General features: G+C 51.6%; 1 protein-coding gene across 1 annotated transcript in view; it reads right to left on the bottom strand.

The window, feature by feature from the left end:
- Positions 1-1,014: 1,014 nt before the first annotated feature.
- The window catches only part of NOS1AP (nitric oxide synthase 1 (neuronal) adaptor protein), a gene marked incomplete at its 5' end in the record, with an annotated part of 37,611 nt that continues 16,094 nt past the window's right edge, over positions 1,015-22,531 (bottom strand). Inside the window, 8 exons of the mRNA XM_009077625.1 lie at positions 1,015-1,418; positions 1,941-2,106; positions 4,090-4,257; positions 4,825-4,964; positions 6,191-6,332; positions 6,565-6,673; positions 7,294-7,352; positions 7,744-7,836. Of these exons, the coding sequence (XP_009075873.1) occupies positions 1,015-1,418; positions 1,941-2,106; positions 4,090-4,257; positions 4,825-4,964; positions 6,191-6,332; positions 6,565-6,673; positions 7,294-7,352; positions 7,744-7,836 (1,281 nt within the window). The remainder of the gene's footprint in view (positions 1,419-1,940; positions 2,107-4,089; positions 4,258-4,824; positions 4,965-6,190; positions 6,333-6,564; positions 6,674-7,293; positions 7,353-7,743; positions 7,837-22,531) is intronic.

Genomic DNA, 22,531 nt, shown 5'->3' with positions numbered 1-22,531 from the left:
GCAAAGCAGGGAGTTTGTGGCAATGGGGGTGTGGGGAAGTGCTTGAAAACGTGACTTGAGAGCACCAGAAAGGCTTTGAAACCTGGCAGCTGTGCCAAGGAGCCCGAGGACTAGATGATGAGGGGAAGGACATTCCACAGCCCTCTGCTGCATATCCTGGCTCCCTGCTACACACCGAGCTATGCCTTCCTGTATTCCTCTCTGCTCCCCTGCCCAGGAGAGGAGTGAGCGGTGCCTGCACCCACTCCACCTGCCTCAGGCAGGGACAAACCCTGTCCTGAAAGTGCCACATCACCCTGCCAGGAGCTGCCTGCCCCTGGCCAGCCTGCACAACCTCATTTCACTCCTTCGGCTCCTTCCGAGGCTTGTCCCCACTATTCCCCACTGCCCCACCTCTCACTCACATGCCCAACACCGACAGTGCACCATTCACCATCCCTAACTTAGCGTGGTCCTGTCTTTGTCTCCCACCCTCTCCACCATGCAGAGAGCCAGACCACCTGTCAGCCACTCTGTCCCTGCTCACCACACCGGCGCTGCCCCTTTGGTCCCTCTTGTCCCAGCTCACTGCCTTGCACCTGCTCTCTCATTCCCCCAGAAAACCCCTTTGTCTGGTTTACTGCTTCCCCAGCAGCAACAAGGGCTAATCTGAGAGGGAATCCCTCGCTTCTGCCTGACCTCGACACACAGCTTGTGGAGGGATGGTGACCAGGGGGGAGCACAAGGAGCTGTCAGCTTGGTGTTTGCTGTGAAGCAAGGACACTCCAGCTCAGCACACAAACCCATGCACGCTGGAGTACAGCATGCCCAGCACAACTCTTTGGCATGGCTCCATCCTCATGGCTCCATCCTCACCTCCACACACCTCCTGACTGGGTACTGGAAGCCTTGCACTCCCTCCTCTGCCCCACCTCTCTCCGGGCTGTCCCGTCCCTGCCAGGGCCGGGGGCTATGGCCAGAGTCTGTCCCAGATCCGGCAGGTCCCAGCTGCTCCGCACCACCTCCTGCTGACCCCTACACCGCGATCTCATCCTCCAGGCTGTCGCCCAGGTCCTGCCTGGGCTGGACGTGGAGCAGGCGCGGCGGTTCCTCCTGGGACCAGGAGTCGCGCTCCTCGCTCTCGTCCGTGTTGGACTCGTACTCGGAGGCGATGCCCGACTCGCGGAACTTGATGAGCTCCAGGCTGCCCAGCGCTGGCTCCGGGGCGGGTGGCCCCGACTCTGGCAGAAAGCGGTAGCACTCCAGCTTCACCAGACAGTCGTTCCTACCTATGGGGCTGCCCAGGCTGCTGGGGAAAGCCGAGCTGGGGCCCAGTGGTGGTGGGTGGGTGTCCTCAGGCTGCGGAGTGGTCGGGTCGCAGAGGACGGGGAGGACGTTGGAGCGGAAGGTGATCTCCAGCAGACTGTCCTGGGAGCCTGCTGCAAGAGAAGGGCACGGCTGAGAGGCCCGGCTTGCCTGGGCATACCCTGGCCACCACGGCTGGCTGCACACTGGCCAGAGAGGAGGACAGTCTGGGGACATTTGGGTATCAATCTCCCCACTGACACTGTTTAGAGGGGCCAGTTTTGCAGGACAAAAAGTTCTCTCTCTCCCACTCCAGCTCCTGCAGGGAGTTGATGGCCACATCTGCTGGAGAGGAAGGTCAAGGAGAGGCTCTTGGGCAGGTATGGAGCTGGCATGGAGCATGCAGCCACTGAGGAGAGCAAACATACAGCTGATGGAGGTATGTGACTACCTGTCCATACAGCCCTCACCAAGCCCCTTCCCACGCGACATGCAAGCACCCTGCTGCACACACACAAGCCAGGCCAGGAGGGCACAAAGGTCCCTCTAAACAAAAAGACTGGAAATGCACAAAATCCCCAAGAGAAACACCCACACGCATGTCTTCCACAGCCCTGGCTAGATGCGAGGGGAGAGGAAGGGGCAGGAGCGCTTACTGGTCGTGTTCCCTGCCAACTTCAGCTCCAGCTCCTGCACCTGTTTGACCAGGAGTGAGATGTGCTGCAGCAAGTCCTTGTTCTGGAGCAGGAGCTGGTGCACGCGAGCCTGGGCCTCCAGCCGTGCCGCTGCCTCTGCTGCCAGCTGGTCCTTCAGCAAGTGGACCTGTGGGACAGGAGAGACTGGGTGAGTGCAGGGAGATGCTGCTCAAAGGTTGAGAGCTTTGACTCCAGCTACCCCTGCTCGTGTATCAGAGCTCACCAGCGTCCCACCAAATGCTGTGATGGAGGAGCCATTCCCTATGGGTACTGCAGATGTGATGGGTAGCACAGGGGCAGGCAGCAGTGTCACACCAGGGCACACTCAGCAATCTAGCGCGTGGTCCCCTGGCCTCTCTGATGGAAAAGCTTGAGGCAAAGAGGGGCAGCACTGATTGAACTGTCAGTCATACATGTGTGCTGTGGATGCAGGAGGAAAGGACAGCCCAGGAGGAAGCCAGATGGATGCAGAAGAGAAGACATGCTTGACCGACTGGATAGTGCTGCAGGTGCACAAGGGCACAGTCATGCATTGGAGCTGGCCCTAGCCAAGCTGTCCTTTTGGGCAGGTTTCCAAAGGACAGGGCCCTGCCTGTGGCTGGAGTGACACAGATGGCAGGGTGCTGCTGAGGTGTCGTGGCTCTGGGGGAGAGAGCTGGCTGCTCACCCTGGCCCTGGGAAGCAATGCCTGAGGGGAGCTCGCAGGCAAGAGGACCACTGATTTCAGCATCACTACCTATATGCAAGCAACTATGACCCCAGCACTGTGTTCTGGAGACAAACAGCCTGGAGTTCCTGCCTAGGGCAACTCTCTGATCTGAGCTCAAGCAAGAAGAGCCCCAGAAGCATACTCTGGCCAAGGGGACAGCAGTGACCCAGGAGCCACATTGGGTCAGCACCCCTTCCTGGCACCCACCCACAGCTCCTCTCTCCAGCAAGGACTGAGCCAGCCAGGCTTGTGGGAAATCAGGAAAGCACAGACCTACAAACAAACAAAAAACCCACAAAACAGAAAAATAACCCCACCAAACAAAAAAGGCAGTTTTGCCTTAGCCAAGAAAGTGACCTTGAGGAAGAGGAGAGAGCTCTCTGTCCCTGCCAAGCTGTTGAGCTGCTGCTGAGAGCCACTGCTGCGGCTGCAGGGCCCCCAGAGCTGCACAGCTGGGGCCACCTGCCCCCCTGGATGTGTACCAGGAGGCAGTGCCAGGCATGCGGGCAGGCAGGTGCTGCCCAAATGCGGCCAGTGAGGCAGCAGGGCAGTGCCCTAGGCAGAGCAGAGCTGAAGACAGCGAGCTTGGGGGTGGCAGGAGGCCAGATAAGGGGCTGGGATTTGCAACTTTCTGTGGAGCCAGACCAAGGGCAGGGGGTGAAATCCTTTATTCTCTGAGCACGCACCACAGAGCCCTTTTGGGTTATGAGCAACGCTATACTTGGGCAGACATAAAGGATGCCCCAAGAATGCAGGTCCCTCTTCCAGAGGAGAAAGCAACTTCCCTAGCCTGTGACCCCAGAAGGCACATGGGCTCTGGGGGCAGCAGCTTGGCCAGAAGCACAAATACTGATTTACTGATGCGAGAAGAGGAAAGCCGCGGGAAGGCACAGAAAGGCTGCTGGAACACATTGCTCAGGCCAGGAAGAAAGTTGAGCAATTGCAGAGAGCTCTGTGAGGGGTCAGGGAACAAGTAAAGCTCAGGTAATGAGCTGGATAAAGCAGCCAGAGCTGCTTAAATGAGAAATAGCTGCATGGAAAATGAGCTGCCACAGCTGCACTGCCCAGGCAGCAGTCATCCAGGGTGAACGCTGAGGCCAGGTACTGGCAAGCACACAGGGGCCAAAGGCACAAGAAACCTGGTGGCATGCAGACATAAGCATCTCATCTTTTGTGACAGGACCAGGGCAGATTGCCACTCCTCCCCCCTTGCTGCATAGCCCAAGAGGTTGTTCCTCTCCATCCCTTGAGTCACAGCTTCTCCTACCACTGCCACCTAAGCATCTCTGCCTGGAGCTCCCCGTGGAGCTGCCTGCCTTCAACGCTGCCTCTAGGCACTGAGGGGCTCAGTGGTGTGCCCCAGCCCTGCTGCTGCCCCCAGGAAAGAGCAGAGGGGAGAACCTGTGCCACAGCCACTTGCGTCTGCTGCTGCTGCTGCTGCAGGAGCTGCTGGAGAAGCTGCATCTGGTGGTGGGCAGAGAGGGGTGTTCCCAGGTCAGGCAGCTGGGCAGAGGAGGGCAGCAGCATCTTGGGCGACGCTGTCAGGATATCTTCAGGGTGGAGGCAGCCCTGCAAAACATCAATGTCAAAAAGTGTGATCCCATGCCACTCACCGCAGAGACCCACCAGGCATGCAAGAGCTGTGGCACAGAACAACCCCCCAGAATACCCAAAAGAGAAGCAGCTGCATTCAAAACAAATGCACACTTTGTTGGGGATGTGGACAAACTTTGACAACAGTATTTTTTCAGTTCTGACAACAACCCAAATACTTTTGTAGAAAATTTCCAAAAAGGCTGATGCTTCCTACGGGAATTTCCACTGTACCAACGAAGTCTTTTATTTTTGTTTTTCTGGTGGAAAAAAATCCCTATCAGCTCTGCCCCGAACACTTTCCGTGTGGCTGCACATAACTGAGCCTCAGCACATCACTCTCCAGGAGTGCTCTGGGTCCTGAGCCAAAGGGCAGCCCTGCAGCAGCAGATGGCTTTGATCTCGGAGCTGGGGAATGCTGCACAATCCCTCCTGATCCACAGGCCCTGGGGATGTGCATCAGAGCCATGGGGCTGGGGCCGTGCCGTGCCCTGAGAGTGGAGGGCAGGGACCCAGGCACCTTGGCATCAGTGTAGCACCCACCTCCTTGCCCACAGCGTCGAGGTCGGTCACGCCACGGCTGAAGTCAAGGATGTCAGCTCCAGGCAGCGGCAGCTCCACGGCGTCGATGTCCGTCTCCTCCGCAGAGGCAGCTGCTCTCTCCACCCCGGCGAGGCGGCAGGCTGTGGGAGCAGTGTCACACAGAGCACAGCCTGCTTGGAGCAGGAGCTTGCAACAGTATGCCCTTAGTGTGCTGATCCCCACTGTCCCCACCACCCACCCTCCAGCACTGGGGGGAAGCAGGTAGAGAGAGACACAGCTGCTCTTCCTGATGGGACTTGCAGCCAAAAACACGCCCAGCCCCAGCACACCAAACATGGGGAACAGCAGCCAAAACCCCTGATGTTAGATAAATAGGCCATCAAGAGCAGAAAGCACAGATAAAGCTAAAGAAAGGTAAACAAGAGATTATGGGAGGAAAAAAACCCAAAAAACAGATGTTCTGAATTCCCCAGGGAACTGCATATCATGGCCAGGACATTGCATGGAGGAAAACCAAACAATGACCAGTCCAGGACAGCCTGATGATTAGGTCATCATGACAGAACTGGTCAGAGGCAAGCAGGAAACTGCAGCCCAGCCCAGGCTGCTCCTGTTGGGATGAGGGGGAATCTAGCTCCTGGCATGGGATGGCAGGACAGGGCAGAGCAGGCAATCCATGCACAGACAGGCAGCAGGACCCTGCAGCATCCCAGTTGGCACTTGAGGGGTTTGACCAATCTCTTGCAAAACATTTGCCACCCCTCCAGCGCAGGCACCAGTACCAAGGCCAGGGCCACTCTCCAGGGCCCTGCAGAGCGCGGGGTAATGGGGTTGGACCAGCAGTCCCCCAGCCAGGAGCACGCGTCCCTTACCCTCTGCCCATGGGGCTGAGAAGGAGATGGGGTCTGCAGGCTGCCTGCAGCCCTGGCAGCTTGATGCAAGATCACAAACTTGGCTTAGTTCATTCAGGGAGTTGCAGCGAGCCAGCCCCAGCCCCAGGTGCACCTCGGGGCAGAGGGAAGGTCTGTGCTTGGGGCCTCTTCTGCGGAAGCAGCGAGGGAATGTTTGCAGCATGTGCAGCCAAGCACAGAGAGTACTTAGGCGCCCAGCAGAGTCCCGGGCGTTGCTAATGGGCTCCCAGCAAGGGGGATGTCTGCGAGGATGACGGCTAACACCTAGCGAAGGTTCCTTGCTGGGCAAGATCCTAGCTTGAGCCCAAGGCACCACAGGCCAAATTGCTGTGCAAATCCATTCCCTGCAGGTGTCAGACAGCAAGGAGCAGTATGGGAAGACAGTGTCTAAGTGGACCATGTCTGTCAGACTCCAGGACCCCCATGCCACCCCCACCTCTGCCTTCACAGAATACCTGGGACATCCAGATCATCTCCGTTCCTCTCACTGTCTCCATCCTCCTGCCCGTCTGCATTTTGCTGGGTGTGCTGCAGGCTCAGCTTATGGCAGACCTCGAATGCCTGCCCCACTGTCCGGACGATGCGCATGGCTTGGCTCTGCGGCAGGCAAGGAGAGGAGAGGAGGAATGTAACCTCAGCTGGGCTGCCCACGCACAGTGACCCCCCAGCCTGGCGCAGCTCTCGGGGGTCTCTGTGTGCTGCTGCAGGGACTGAGGCACCAGAGCTCAGATCACCAGGGTGCCAGCTGCAACACAGTGCCACAGGGTCTCTCTACAGATGCTCCACTGAGACCACACCATGGCAAGATGTGCATTCCCTTCATCTTTACCTTCTTCTTGGATTTGAAGACGTTGCACCTGAAGATATTGCTAGACCCATCCCTGGCAATGTAACTGAAGATCTTTAGGTCCTGGGAGTCATGAGAGACGTAGAATATCCTGCAAGGACAGAAAGGAAGGGAGGATATCAGCATACAGATTATCCACATGCCCAGGAGACTGGCAAGGCCACAGCCAGCGCTTCCCAGGGCACGGGGTGCTGGCAGATGCCCAGCCTCTGCAGCACATCCTTGCTAAAGCCCATCTGAAATTTTTTTGGCAGCAGTTTTGCCTCGGCTGGGAAAATTAGCCTGCTGATTCAGCAGCAGCAAGGGTTTTGCAAAGGCAGCACGGGACTTTCTCTGCTCAGCCCCCAGGGACAGAGTCAGTGGCTCAGGAGCCCTCCAGGGACTGAGGAGAGCAGACCTCACTCCCTGCCTGCTCAGACAACTGGCCTTCTTGCCCGGGGGGTGCATGCAGCCCCCTTCCCAGCATGGCTGGGACTCTCTCTCTCTCCCCTTCGGCCTCCCCAGGACAGATGGCCCATGCTCTTACTTTCTGGCAACAAGACAGAGGAAGAGAGCTGTGGACTTCAAAGAGTACCATGAGTGAGGGGAGTTGCCCTCCGCAGGGAGGGTGGCAGCTCTCCATGATGAGTCACCAGCACAGTGCCAGTGTGGTGTGGGTAAGTGGCACAGTAGAGCCGCACAAGCCTCTGTCTCCTCACCCAGCAGGCTTACCTGTAGATGGGATCGTGCATTACGAGCATTTTGTTCTCATCCCAGGCCCATTCTTTTTTCTGCAATGAAAGAAGCTGAAAATGAGTACGTCAGATGCTGCCCTTGAGAACAAGGACAGGACAGAGACAGTCCAGGGACCAACTTGAGAAGCTCTTGTCATAGCTCTGCTGCTGCTCCCCTCTCCTTTGCCAAGGGCTGGGTCCTGCTAGGAACCAGCCACATTCCACATCACCTCCCATGGGCCACCCCAAGCTCCTTCTACACCTGCATCAGGACTGGCTTAGCCACCCTGTGGGAACATGGCTCACCCATGGCTGATCCCAGCCCATCCCTCCCTTTCCCAGCCCATCCAAGTTTCTCAGAAATTCAAGGATGCTGCAGGACCCTGCACTGGGAAGGGAGGGCTCCTGCTGGTAAGGCACTGCTGCCCCAGGGACCCATGCTGCCTACCTTCTTCTTCTTCTTCAGAATGACCTTCACGCCATCCACTGAGACGATGAGATTCACTTTCTTCTTCTTGATATTCTTGGCTTTAAATTCATACTGCAGGAGATGGAAGAAAACATCTGAATTAGCCTTTCTGTGCAAGGACAGCCCCAGAAAGGGCTGAAGAGGCTCCAATATGAAGGGGCAAGAGGGACAGGGACATGTTCTCCTGATCCCACATGCCCACATCAACCTGCATATCCATGCTAGAACAGGACAAGGGAGTCTTTTTGCCCTGCAGTGTCCCCATGCCCAGCATCCAGAGGAGCACACACCGAAGCAATCCAGCTCGTGGATGTGGATAATGCTTTGCCCAGGCCAGGATGCTGCTGGGAATGGTAGCCTGTGTTTCAAAGGCACTTACTCTGCCCCTCCAAAGGGCTGTACCTCCCCAGAGAGGGACCACCACCTCCCTGGCCCTGCCAGCCCCTGGGGATCTCCAGCCTGGCTGTGTTTGCCCCACTGGCTTATGGCCATTGCTCTGCTCTGGTGAGGGAAATGGCATTTCAATTCAGGTATTTTGGGCTCAGCATAAAACTGAAGATGATTGCTGAAGACTGTGAACCTCTCCAGGGGAGATGGGATAATGCAATTACCCACTTCAGTTAGAAGTCATTGGACAGGAAAAAATCCCAACAGGAACTTCCAAAGATCAGTGACTAAACACAAAGCTCTGGTCTGGCCCAGGGAGAGAATGAGATTCCCCCGCAAATCCACCCACTCTGGCATTTAGAGTCCTACAAGTGGGGAGAGGGCTGGCAGAGGAAGGAATAGGCTAAATAAGCCATTCAGGCTGAGCAACCTCCTGCTATAGAACTTTTGAGGAGTCCCATAACTGGTCTGCCATGGGTGCACCCACATAAGGTACCCAATGTGCTGGTCTTACACACAGGGGGCTGTGCACAGCCATGGGAGCAGATCCCCTGTGCCCAGAAAAGCCCTGCATCCTGCACCTTGCCTGCCTGAGAAAGAGTGATTTAACTTATCCCCTCATTATTTCGGCAGTGTCTCTGCAGAGGAAGCACAGGGCAGTCACCCCGACGCAGTGCCTTGCCTCTGGCCCACGACAAGCCTCGCTGTGACACTTCCAGCGCCACGTGATGTATTGACTCTGGCAGCCAGAGCCAGCAGGCAGGAAAAGCTGCTGGCCCCGACCTGTGATCAAATGATAAAAGACCTGAAAGCACAATTCCTCAAAGCCATTCTAAAGTCGCTGATGGGCACGGGAGATTCAGACGGCTCAGAAAACAGTGGGGGGAATGCAGATCTGCTCTCCCCAGTGCACAGACTAGGCAAGCCCCCCCCACTCCAGGGCTGAAGCCATGGTGATGGGCTGGAGAAAGCAGAGCTCAGGCTCCCATCACAGCTGTGGCCAGCCTCAAAACCCTCAGCATACATCCATATGCTGCTTGCACAACTTCTTCCTCATGGTGAGGGGTCCCCCACCAAAGAGCCCACTGCTGTGGGCTTCCAACTGCTATCTCTCATATTCCCCTTCCCCATCATTAATAAGAGAGGTGAAACTGCATTCAAGAGCTCCTTCTCTGTCTTACTAAAACACCAGACCAGGGCCAAGATCAGTGTGTCAGGTACCTAACACTGAAGAAATGTCTTGATTCAGCCCTGAAAAGGTGAACTAACCAAAGTAATCGACCAGCACCTTCTGAAGCTCTGCATGTGATTTTTCTAGGAGCCACAGGCTGAGCTGGATGCTCTCTGCAGCACCCAGGGCGACTGCACAGCACCTTGGGGCACTGCAGCCTGATTTATTGGTCCTAACTATCATTGATTATAAACATCAAGTTTCATTTCCAAGCTGCTGGTGCCATGGGATTTCTATTCTGGACTACCCCAAGTGCTAATTAATGTGGGCTTGGAAGAGACAGTAACCCTGAAAAATATCTCAGGGTTAGACAGACTATTTTTAGCCTGTTTTGGGGGTGAGTAACAGCCCTAGGACATCAATGCAGACAGGCCAGGAGGTTACAGCAAAGATGCTACCCAGCCCCAGCATATTTCAGGGATAGAAGCAATGAATTGCTCCTCAGAGGCTGCAGGCAAGGGATGCTGCCCAGGCTTGCCCCAAGCCTGGCAGAGGGGTGTGCTGTGGGGAGAGCTGTTGTGCCTGTGCCATACTGAAGCCAAGGTCTCCTTGTGCTGAAGCCTCACAGCAAAACTCCAGCAAGAACCAACAGAAACAAAGAAGTCAAATTCTCAGAAGGGCCGACCAGCCAGATTTGTTAAGCCCTTCCATAAATCCAGGTCTTTATCCTGACACCGAAGTGAGAGCCAAGCTCCTTTACAAGCCTGAGCCATGTGCTTAGAGAGCTATTGCCCATCCCGCCCCATCCAGAGCTCATTAGTGCAATCACTCCAACGAGCCCAGAGGCTCTCTGGGATATGCTTCCCATGCACCAAAGCACTGCTCTAGCCAATAAAACGCTAATGAACTCATGCCTACTGGGGCTCTAATGAAACACTAACCGTCATTTAATAATAAATTAGCAAGGAAGAGGATTCAATAAGACAGCAATTCAGCTGAGCTGCCTCTCGCATCCCAGGGCTGTGCAGGGATTGCACACAGAGTCCCACAGGCCAGGAGATGTGGTGCTGATTTTGAGAGACTTTCTAATTTGGTCTAAGGGAGCGCTACCTTTGTGCAGTTCCTCTAAGTGAGATCTGAAACTCTAAGGGATGAACCCAAAGCTGTGCAAGGTAGAACCTGCACTGGCTCATGGGGCAGCAGTTCACGTTAGCAGTGACAGCAGGTGCCATAACTAGCCTTGCTCAGTGCCTGGCTGTGCTGGGGTGGCTGGGTGAGACAGGCATGGCTCACACAAGCCCTCGCACACCCCAGTGAGCCCCTGCAGCCCCCAGGAAAACAGCAGCTGATGGTGGCAGCCACCCCAAGTCTGTGCTCAGGAGCAGTGCTCAGGGCTGGGCTGGGTGCTCTGCCTGCACCCACACTCACCCCAGCCTAGGAGAGGTACATGGCCCTGTGCTACCTCCTTGGACTTCTCCAACGCCATAGCAAATCCTTTCCATTAGGAGACTACAGATGCCAATATGGGTTTTTTGCTCCTGAAGATTTCTGCATATCACACCAATGTGCTGCACATCGACAGGACCTGCCCTTGCTAAAACCTGCCCTGCAAGCCCCTTTACTCTCTGTATGACTGACCAGGGTCTCCCTGGGCTTGGAGTTATTCTTGACCGCAACTCTGTCTGCCCCAGGCAGAAAGATCTGCTGTGTCTGCCCACATTTGTCAACATCTCCCTTTCTGCTGCAAAATGGAGAGAAAAAGCTTAAGAGGGATGCAAAGCGTTAGGGTTTTAGCTTTTTCTGCCACTGAGAGGAGAGCAGAGGTGATGGCAGGGTTGGAAATGCCATCAAAGGGATACTGAGATGGTCTGCACAGCCACAGCTGCTGCATCCAAAACAAGCAGACACATTGGCTGACCCACAGGAAAAGAAACCCCACATGTTTCCAGGGTCACTGGACCACTGCCAACCAACCCTTGCTGGGAATACATCCTGCATCCCCAAAGATGCACTAAAAACCACACCAATCACTGCTAATGAGCTTCTCACTGAGCCATTACAAAACTGCCTCTGTGGGGCAAAGCAAAAGGGGGTTTCTGAAAGCCACCAGCATAGCTCCTGCTCCACTGCCGGGAGGGGATGCTCAGAGGATGCTCAGGGAGAGCTTTGCTATGCATTACAACAGGAACAATACCAGGGTCTCTGTATTCAGGTGCAGGGAGCTGACTAACAGCAATTCACCACACACTTACAGGGCACTGCATTCTGATTTATGGTGACTGCTTCAGGAGAAAATACACATTTCACACATGATAAGCTCTGCTGCCGATGGCTCCATCTTGGAGAGCTGAATCCCAGCCTACAGCTTAATAAAGAACTGATACAGAAATAATTATCCAGCTTGGGATCAAGAAAGGAAAGAGGATTTATGCAGCTTTCCCATGATCCCCTTTGATTTCACACCATGTAGCTTTTCACTGTATTACTTATAACCAACTAAATGGTGTAACAGTCAGAAGAGCTTTCTTGGCCTTCCACTCTGGTAGTTTGCCCATCTTGGACACAATTCTGGATCTTTAAATATCTGTAATAATACTGCAACCTTAGGTTAATGATATTCATTCTTGCCTATAGCAATGTGGAATCCCAGAAGACAGAGAAGAAATAATTTCAGGGAAATACAGAATAAATGAAAAAAAACAATAGAGAAACCATCTGTTCTTAGACTTGCAGAGCTCTGCAGTTGGTCTCCAACTGAAGCTCTGAGAGCTGTACTAAAATTTTTAAGCAAAGACTGAAAACTGACATCTGAGATACACCAGCTGAAAAAAAAACTCACCACAGTTATTCAAGAAAATATGCAAAGGTGGTCTCAGTAATGAAAAAGAAGTATTAGATCACTCATAAACTCCAACCAGCTAAGTGAATAAAGATTATCCTTTAATTTTACACTGCCCACAAAAAAACCCAAAACCATGTTCATCTTTTCAACTGGAAAAGAAACATCTACTTCATTGGAGCATGAGAGTCTTACCATTGACCTCAGTTCAATGGGAGTCTATTCTCAACATCTGTCTTTTATGTGGAGTTTGGTATTTAAATAACTTTAGAAGGAAAAGAAGCCAGCTGGTGTATGCATCATTGCGCAACACATTCCTACTGGCAGAGTATTAAAATTGCCCTTTCTGGAGAACTCAGTAACATATGTTGCTTAATAGAGAGCGCATGTAACCTTGTCAGCTTAGAGTAAAATTATGTATGAATCCGAGTGTGATGGGTATGTGTGAAAAGCAGGGAAAACTCAGCATCCCTAGAAAGATGATATCCATCCCTGTCGTGGTGTTTCCACACAGTAGAGGTGTAAGAAAACTTGTAACCACGCGCTGCACACCAGGTTATGCAGATTAACACCAAAGATGAGAGATGATGTCTTATAGATTCATCATCCCCCCACATTCACAACCAACGAAAAATGGTAACCTGAATAAAAGTGCCTTCATTTCATTCCAGTCCATCTAAACTGCCACAGGGACAGATTTTAGGTCTGCTCACTAGTGCTATCCAACAGTAGGGGAGGGTACCAGGAATGCTATATGGTCAGATTGTGCTAGCAGAGTACAAATAAACAGAATATTATTAATGGAAGTTGCTCTAAGTGCATCGAGGTGCCCCTGTTCCCTTCCACACTCTATCCCCCTCCTTAAAAAAAAATTACTAGCTTTTTCTGCAGAAAGCAGTGGCCTGAGAATTCAATTAAAAGGAAAAAAATCCCACAAAACTCATTGCTACTCTGCTAACTTGGGAGACAGGAGACAAAAATCTGCTATAAGAAAGAAGCATAGAAGAGGATGTATTTTTTTTCCCCAGAAAACTGTATTTCTGTGAAATACAGTAAGGACGTGAAACTGTGAGCAAAGCTGGATCCCACAGAGCCACTGCTACTGAATGCACAGGGCTGGCTGGCCAGGACCCTGTGCTGTGAGCACCCCGGGTGAGCAAGCTGTGCCCGTGGTGATGCCCCCGCAGCTCCCACGGCTCCCTCCTGGCACCCTGCAGCTCCTCCTCGCAGCTGGCTGGCACAGCAGCTCATAAAATACCTTCAGAGTTAGACTTTAACCCAAGGTCAGCTCGGGCTAATGACAGACGTGGCAGACTAGCAACGGCTTTCCCAGCAGTTTGGGGGAGGAGTGGTACTGTGCTCTTGATGAAGAATTAACTTATTACAGAATGACAGCTGAGCTCGAGTTCAATCAGCACAGGCTCCACGGCGCCGAGAATTAACGGCTGGGGGGGAACCACATACCTCGTAATTTCTGCTGCTGAAAACACGGGGAATGACAGTAAATCTCAGAAATGTGCAGGAGCTCAGGCATAACCCACAGGAGGGAAGCCTGAGAAACCTTGCTGGGCTCCTAACAGCCGTAATTGGGAGGAATGGCAAAACGCAGTGCCATGCTGGGGACAAGGATTTCGCTTTGCTGAACCACACAAAGACATGGCACCGACACCAATGCCCTTGAATGACTCAGAACCACCTGCAGGCTGTGTAGGAAAGGGAACCTGTGAGGGACAGGCCCTTATTTCTGGACAGGGGTGCCAAGCTGCCCTGGGGATGGGCATGGAATGCAGGAGGAGCAGGAAAGCAGCATGGGTACAGATTGGCATGCCTTCCTGCTAGCTCTTCTCAGGGCAACCAACAGCCAGAGCTCAGCACCAGGGTCCCGCTAAAGCACCAGGAGCAGACTGCAGCCAGAACACTTCATCTCTTCTTTTTTCCTTCTGGTGCCTTGGTAAATGGAGAAGAAGCATGACTTCCAGTGTTGGAGGGGCTGCACATGCCAAGGTGGGCAACACAGCGAGCACAGCACTGTCGAATGCCCATCTGGCCAGTGAACCAACAACTTCTTGGGCCAAAAGGCCAGGCAAGGCCAGGTGTTGGTAAGGCACACACTGCACCCAGCCTGCCCAGTTCAGAGGTGCTGTGTGCTGGGGCTGGTGGTGGACATATGGGATGCATCAAACGCCACTGTGCCTGAAAGAAAAAAGCACTGGAGAGGAGAAAGGAATGACTTAAAATACAGCTTTGGCACAGTAGCAAACAGGTGCAACCCGGCCAGGAGCAGCCTTGCAGATCAGAAGAGTCCCCAGCCATCGAAGCCACACAGGTCTGGGAATATTGGGTGGTGTCCAGCAGACAGCTGGGAATGGTCTGCAGCACGGCAGGGAGCAGAGGCACCACTGCCTCTCCCCAGGGCGCAGCTGTCAGAAGGGTAGGGCAGCAGAGAGCCAAGGTCCTGCCAGCAGGGTGCCCAGGCATGGAGCATCACTCCCTTCCACTGCAGGCTGCTGCCCCAAAACAGAAAGGCACCTGCCAGCCTGTCCTGGTCTCTGTATCCTTCCAACTCTACTGGGGCAGCCGCAGATGTCAGGGGATAAAGCAGCTGGAAAGCAGGACACCTCCCAGGAGGGCAATCAGCTTCATCCAAGAGGCATTTCTGAACAAGGCTTCAAAATACCTGACAGTCCACTACTCTGGGCTGCACTTTTTGCCCTCAGGGGATTGAGGCTTGCCGGAGGGGAGCACACTGCAATACCTGCTTAGCCTACTAATGTGATCAGCAATAAATGGTCTAAAAGCCATTTTTAAAAGACTGCCTTAAGCCACCCTACCTATGTGTTGTGCTGCTGTCTGTGTCTGACAGGTGATTCCATTGTGGCTTTGGTGAGGATGTGTTACCACCACAATCCCTGTATGCATCTGTAAAGAACATGCCTGGCCATGCTTATACCCATGTTCCATGCACAAGAAGGGCACTTGCCCACAGGATGCCAGCAGCACCTCCTTGTTTCCTCCTGGGGCTGGGAGACAAAGAGACAAGGACATCAGGGAGATTTGGGAATCCCCCCAAGCATGGTCACTTGGCTTGTGCTCCACACTTCCGCCACTAAAAGCTGGGACAAAACTAGCCCATAGCACTTGCAGTTGAAGCAGGGATGGTTCCCATCGTGGGGCACAGAATCATGGATATATCTGGGGCTAGAATCAAGGTTCCCACCAGCTCCATCAGCAAACTGCCAGCATGGCATGGGCAAACATGCTGGACACTTCAGCCATCCTGCTAGCTTTGGCTTGAGCTGCTCCTCAGGATTAAATTTCCTCTGCCATCCTGTATACACCCCATTGCTGGTGATTTTTCACTATCTAGACTTAAAATAAAGGGCACAGTAATTTGGAAGAGGGGAAGAATAAAGAAGTATTGGATACTTGTTCTTGGGCTTAATCATGCTTTTTAAAACTCTTCCACAGTTCCTTGGAGCCTGCATTTGCACATATGGGAAATGCAGCTCTGAGGTACATGTGTTTGTCTGAAATAGATATGATTTTGGTTTGTACTGACAAGGTCACTGCCTATTTTCCCATCCAACTTCAGGTTTAATTTTGGTAACCGTCTGTGATGGTTGCGAGTACTGATGGGTATAAATGGGAAGCAGTCTAAAAATACCCATGTTGTGAGAGCAGCAGAGCAGAGCTATGGTTGCTGCTTCGAAACCATCCCAGGATCACAGCATACCCATTTATCATATAAAGTATGTTTTCCAATAACATTGAATACTTCACAATAAATGCCTTCTGCTTGGTGTGCTATTTCCTACCAGAGAACTGCCTCCATCCACTTCCTCCAACCTCCCCTCACTACCTCCGAGTTTCACAAGTTGAGGTGGCAAACTGGGACACATACACGAACCATCTGCAGTCAAAGCAGTTCCAGAGGAAACTCAGAGAAATCAGAAATGATAAAAATTAAATCAATATCAATCACAGGGTTAGATGGAGAAAGTTCCTCCAGGTAACAGCTTATTCTCACCCCCTCTTTTGCAGTCTTCCATTTACAAGACAATTTACTTCCCTTACAAGAAACCTTTAGGGGTTCCATATCCCCCTGTCCCAGTCTTAAGGTTTTGTGGTTTAAAAAAACCATACACAAAACACCTTAAAATCAGAGGTTCAGAGGAGACCTGAGACACACCAGCAGTTTGTAGCCACCCTGCTTGCTGTGGAAACTCAGCACTGTGCCAAGGGACACAGCAGCACAGGGCACATGAGGGATGCAGCCAGTGGAGCAGGAGCACACTTTCTACAATCCTCAGTTTCACTAGCATCTTATCAAAGCCACCACCAGGACCTTGTGCATGTGTTACTGTTCATTTCATGGGGGCTTGACTAACACCGAGGTTATAAGAGAAGGCTGGGGACCCCATCCCAGCTCAAGGCCCAGGTTGGATAAAGCTTTGAGCAACCTGGTCTAGTGGAAGGTGTCCCTGAGCAGGATTTGGGACTAGATGACCTCTAAGGTCCATTCCACTTCCTTAACATAATATGATACCATAGCCATATCATTCTTCCCCAGCTTGGGCACACACAGCAATGGCTCTGAGTGCAAGCAACCACTTGTGGGCTGGAAAAATGGAAAAATGCCTCTCAGCCAGGCATGAAGTGAAGACCATGCCACACGCTAGCCCCAAGCCTTGAAAACATCTCTAAAGCTCTTTGAGAAATCCAAGGAAATGATAACAGCATGGACTGGACCTGCATGGGAGGCAGCCCCCACCTTTACATGCTGCCATCTCCAGTGACCATGTGGGTGTGCGAATTAACCTGTGCGTGGGTGCGTGTGGGATACTGGTCGAACTGGTTACAAAAATAACAGCCAGGCTTTGAGCTGCTTCCTTCGGCTAAGGAAAACAAGGACAGGCTCTGTGTGCATCTGCGGGCACTGCTCTCACACTGCTTTTCACAGTTCAGGAGGGAGAAGACAAGAAATGAGCTGTACACATTTTAATATTTACCACCTGTTGCTAGAATAAGCAGAAGCACATTCCTTGGAAACCCCACGTCTGACTGGAATTTGGAATATTTTTAATTGGATATGCATTGGTTCAACCTATGCAGGCAAAGGCAGTGGGTGCACGAGTTGTTTGGTGCATTCGTCCTTTGAAGAAGGTAAGAAGCTACAACAACCTGGAAATGGCTTCTGTTCATCCAGCCCATAGCAGGTTCAAGTGCTTGAATAAGCTTGGCTGAAAGATCAGCATTGCCATTTGCAGCAGTTTAGCCGTGCCCCTTTACAGTAATCCCTAATAAACTCCTGGCCCTCTCTGGCACCAGCAAGTCCTGATGCCCTGGGGGACCCCAGGGCTGAGCAGCGTAGGCAATATCCAGTTTTTTTTTAGCAGGAAAACAAAATTTCTGTGTTCAAGATTGGCTTTCTTCCCCAAATGCTTTCTTTCTAAGACAGACCCTGCCTCAAGGCATCTGAGATAATCCCCACCAACACAGAGGGGGTCGAAGGCAGGGCTGATACCACAGAAGAGCACGGAGTCATCCCAAATCCGCTCCGAGGGCAGGTGACAAAGTGAGGGGCACCCTAAGAAGATACCCACACAGCACTTGAGAAAGGTGTCAGCTCAGCAAAGCGAGCTGAATCACAACAGGGTGATATTTACGCCCCAAGTTGTGAAATACAGGATTTACTTTGGTATTTTTTTACTGCTCATCACCGAGCTGCTCTCCCACAGTTGCATAAAAAGCTTGAGTAAGACCAGTTGAGAAGGTAGATGAGAATAGCCAGGCAGAGGAGCAGTGACACACTGAGGAAGGCAGGCTGGTAGTACTGTAACTAAATCAGCAATTATGAAATTCAGACAATTAATAAAGAATGAATGAGCAGCAGCATTAAGCACTTGGTGCATCAGAAACAAGCCAGCCCTGTGGGGCTCATTAGATGCTAGCAGTTCTCAACAATGTTTCTGGGTTGTAACTGGAGAAAAGAGGTAATTATTCATATCGCACTTGCTTCACAGTTCCTGTTTCAACAATAACTTATGCAGGTATTAAAAACCATTCACTAAATTCTACATGTTGAAGGCAACAAGAATCATGTCCTTTAGAGAGATTTAGATAGAATAAAAGAAAAATTTCCAAGCTAATAAAAGTACCAATATTTTCGGTGAAGTTAGAAAACAGGGGTTGAAATCCACCTCAGCCCTAGACAAAGCAATGACAGACAGATGATAGAATGCCACTATGCTTCCAGGAAACCCCTGTGAGGGGCAATGCTCATTTTTATGCAAGTCTGGGAAAAATAAAAGAGTATTCGCTATCCAGGTCAAGTGCACAGGACTCTGGCATCTACTCATTTCAGAATGACTTTATATGGCATTGGCCAATCTGCCTGCCACAGGAAAGAGGAACAAAAGCTGCATCTGCAGGATGCAGAAATGTATCCTAAAAAACCCTGGAGCCATCGAAAAGTGTCACCCAGCAGAAGGGACACTATGAAGACAGTGTGGTCTTGGGCAACATGCAGCAAAGCAGAAAGGTGACATTATCTCAAAACACTGCACTACTGAAATCACTACCAATCCAATCCATCCCGACATAACATGCTCTGTTTTCTCATACACTTCAAAGAAGCAACAGAAAGGAGTTCATAAAAAAGCAGCAAGAATATGCAGCAGGATTCCCATACTGCCACATCCCAGAGATTAAAACAAACTCTCCCTATTTAGCTTATCCAAAGGCTTGGAAGGGACTTGTTCCTAGCTCAGACCTGGGACTCGGGAAGAGCTTCCTCACATCAAAGGCTCTGACTTGAGGCAAATGCAGAAAATCGACTAGCTGGGAATTGAAGTTGGATCCATTCAAAGCACAGAGAGACACAACTTTTTGCACAGAAAGCTCAAGGGGACCAGCACCCTGAAACACACTCACCAACAACTTCAGGCAATTACCCTGAATTTCTCTTTTTTTTAAAGATACCATGGATTTCTTAGCATGTATGCAGAGGTCAGCAGAGATGTGCTCTTTGTGTTTCCAGTACTGCAGATACACACACATCCCTAAAGTTCCCAAGGAACAGGCAGTGTTTGAAGGAGTCCAGACCAGTCTCATCCATCATGTTGAGAGGGAGTAAGGAAATGTCATTGGAGCAAAATGCTAAAACAAAATTGGAGGCCTTGGAAAGAAAAAGAGGTATCTCTTTCTGATGCATATCACTGTTGCAATCCAAAAACAACACTGCAAAACATCACAGGTTGGGCTGTTTCCTGTTAAAGAGTTAAGCTGAAATTTAACCATCTTTGCTGAAGTTTCCTGCAGTACTTATCCACTTCAGGCTGATTCTGCAGTTTCTGCTGAAACGGATCAGCAGGTTCCATAGGCAAGCAGATGGCGTGGGGAACTGGTTTGGTTGGGGATTTTTCCCCATCATGTTCGACTCATGCTGCTGAGAACCAAATGACAGATTAAGAATCACTAGGATCCTCGTCCTCCATCAGGGAAGCCTGACCTGAGAAAAAAGTGTTTTCTTCTCTGAAAATTCATCCAAATTCATTCTTTGCCTAGAGTCTTTGCCCTGGGTAGACTTCACTTCGGATGGGAAAGTCCAAGCCCTCCAAAAATCCCAGTTGAAGCACATCACATCACCCACCAGCTATTGTCTACAGGGATACCAGCACAGCCAGGAACCACATCCATGGCTGCAGTGCCATGTGGAGAAGCAGCAACCCTGTGCAGCCTCCATGGGGTGAGGAGGTGCAGGGAACCTCCAGGACTTACATCATGCTCTGCACACTACAGCCCTTCTCTGCTGTGATGGGGAGAGGGCTTGGCTTCTTTCTCTTGTTCTCAGCAGTGCTTGTTCTACTGTCATACAATAGACACATCCTTTTCCTCCAGCTCCCTAATTACATGAGATCCATTCCACAGATCAGCTCACACAATAGATTTCACAGCCTCTCCTTTTAAACGGATGTGATCCTTTCCTCTGCTCCTGCACACCACAGGAACATGCTGTAACACCCTTAGAGCTCTCAGAGCCACAGAACCTTCTCGCCTTGCCGCAGGCTGCGCGGCAGGCTCCGTCACTGCGCTTCCCCGTTGGCTATTTGGTGTACAGCATCCCTTGGAACATCTTCCTGCTGCACCAAGCCAAAACCACCAAGAATTAATTTTAGCAGTGAAGAAACTGGGGCACGTGGCTTTTTTATTTTTTTTTTTTTTGCAAGGCTGCAGCCCCAGGCTTTGTCTCTCCTCTGAGGTGATGCAGCAGAGAACACTTCCATGGATTAAATCAAGGGGTCCTTGGCTCTTGGGCACTGGCAGAGAAGCACAAGAGCAAAAAGAATCATACTCAAGAGTAGCATTTAAAGCTGAATGACTCAGTTTGGTTTGATATCCCTTCATAGGGATATCTCCCTTAGAAGAAGTCTGACAAGTCACTTAATCTCAAAACATATATTAAACATTGCTTGACCCCTGCCCCTTGCTTGTGAGTTGTTTTAACTCTTTGCCCTCCCTTTGCTAAGATATCTCTTCCCCTAACCACAGAGCAAGAGTGAGGTATCATCTCTGGACACACTCATGCCTGGCTGGAAGATGTGGCTGCCCAGATCTGGCTGCCAGGATAAAGCTGCCTGCATCTCTCCTGCTCAGGCCCATGCAGCATCAGTACTCAGCACAATGGACCATTTAGACCCAACTCTATTCCAAGAGTGAAACATTGTCATGATGGCAGAAAACTGATGAAAGCACTGATTTATTAAAAAACATGTGAAAATTCCATGTTGCAGCAAACAAGAAGGAAAATAACTCCAAAACAAATGCCATGTGTGTGAGCAGACACAAACTCGAGGAGACTGGAACAGGGGGACAGATGCAGTTCTCCACTGCACTGACTAGATAGTGCTGGGAGATGCCAGGATGAGTTGCAGACCCTGAAGTCAGCCAAACTTCAGCATACCTCTCTCAAACCAGTTTTTTTTCTCTCAGCAACCTCTCAGGTTGCCAGGAGCTTATTCTTAGGCACAGTCAGAAATTTGCTCTAAAATGCAGTTACGTGCAGATGATTATCTTTGCTAGAAAGTTTCCAGCAGCAGAAGAGACTGTCACCTCTGGGGGCTGGTGTGCTACAGCTGGTGACACTGCACACAGCCCTTTCCCTCAATAATTGTACCTTCTGCTGAAGTTTATGCAAGTCTGAGGGTCAGGCCATCAAAGGCAGGACTGTCACCCTGCAGAAGGAGTCTGAGGGTCAGGCCATCAAAGGCAGCTCTGTCACCCTGCAGAAGCAGCAGAGAGCCATCAAAGGACCATGGTTTCCGTAAGAATTCTAAGGAGCAGGGACCTATCAAAGGATCATGGTTTCAGTAAGAACTCTTCAAACCCTCACAAACAGCAATTACCAGTGCTAACATGACCCCAAATCTCCCAGAACAAGCTGCAGACCTCCCTGCCTTGACAGCCAGGCTAAATCCATTCATGCCTGCGAGCCAGTATGCAACAAATCACTCCTTTCTAGGCAGAAGGAAAAGTCAGAGCAGGCACACAGAGAGCAGGAGAGCCACGTTGGCACTACCAGCAGCTTCTGTAGCATTTGCAGTCCTACAGACATTATGTGTGTCCATGCTCCAGCCATGCCATGCTCCTGAGGACAGTAAGGTTTGCAGGACCACATTCCCTTGCTCCTAGTGCGGCTGAGCCTTGGCACCAAACTGAGCCTGCTGCCCTACCAAAACCATGTTTGCAGCATGGGAGCCTCATGGTAAGAAGCCATGGAAAGCCAGGGTCACCTCTCCAGCATGCCATGCCCCACAGATAGCACAACCCACCAGTGCAATCCTTAAAACCTGCTTGAAGAACCATTTCCAAGGAAGAACAAGTGGGAAGTAGGAGGAAGAGGAGGGCACAGAGGGGACAGAGATCTGTGAAACGACTTTACACTCTGGACATGAACTTAAAGAGGGGATAGGAGCTGGCAGAGCATCCCCTGGCTAGGAAGGAGCAATGCTGAAGGTCTGCCCTCTCCTCCACATTCAAAGAGCCTGGCAGACGCTATTCCACGCCCTTGAGCTCCCAGCAGATATTTGCCGATGGCTCAGACATGGTGAGCCCGTAATGACTCACTGTGAGCGCAGTGAGCACAGTGGCAGGGAAAGCCCCCAGCCAGGGAGCGAGATGAGTCACAGGGAGACACCATAGGCTCTCCGAGAAGGAAGAGAGTCCAACTGAAGAAAGGCCAACCCAAGCAAACGGAGGGCAAGGATGCATGACAGGAATGTAGGGGACAGGAGGCACTGCTGCCTCTCAGTTTTTTGCCAGCAGTTCCAGTCCTCCCCGGGCTCAGTGCCTACTTGGATCCCAGCACTCTC

This window comes from Acanthisitta chloris, unplaced genomic scaffold (genome assembly GCF_000695815.1).
Source record: "Acanthisitta chloris isolate BGI_N310 unplaced genomic scaffold, ASM69581v1 scaffold27896, whole genome shotgun sequence".
Classification (NCBI taxonomy): domain Eukaryota; kingdom Metazoa; phylum Chordata; class Aves; order Passeriformes; family Acanthisittidae; genus Acanthisitta; species Acanthisitta chloris.
This window is presented reverse-complemented; position numbering and strand designations above follow the sequence as displayed.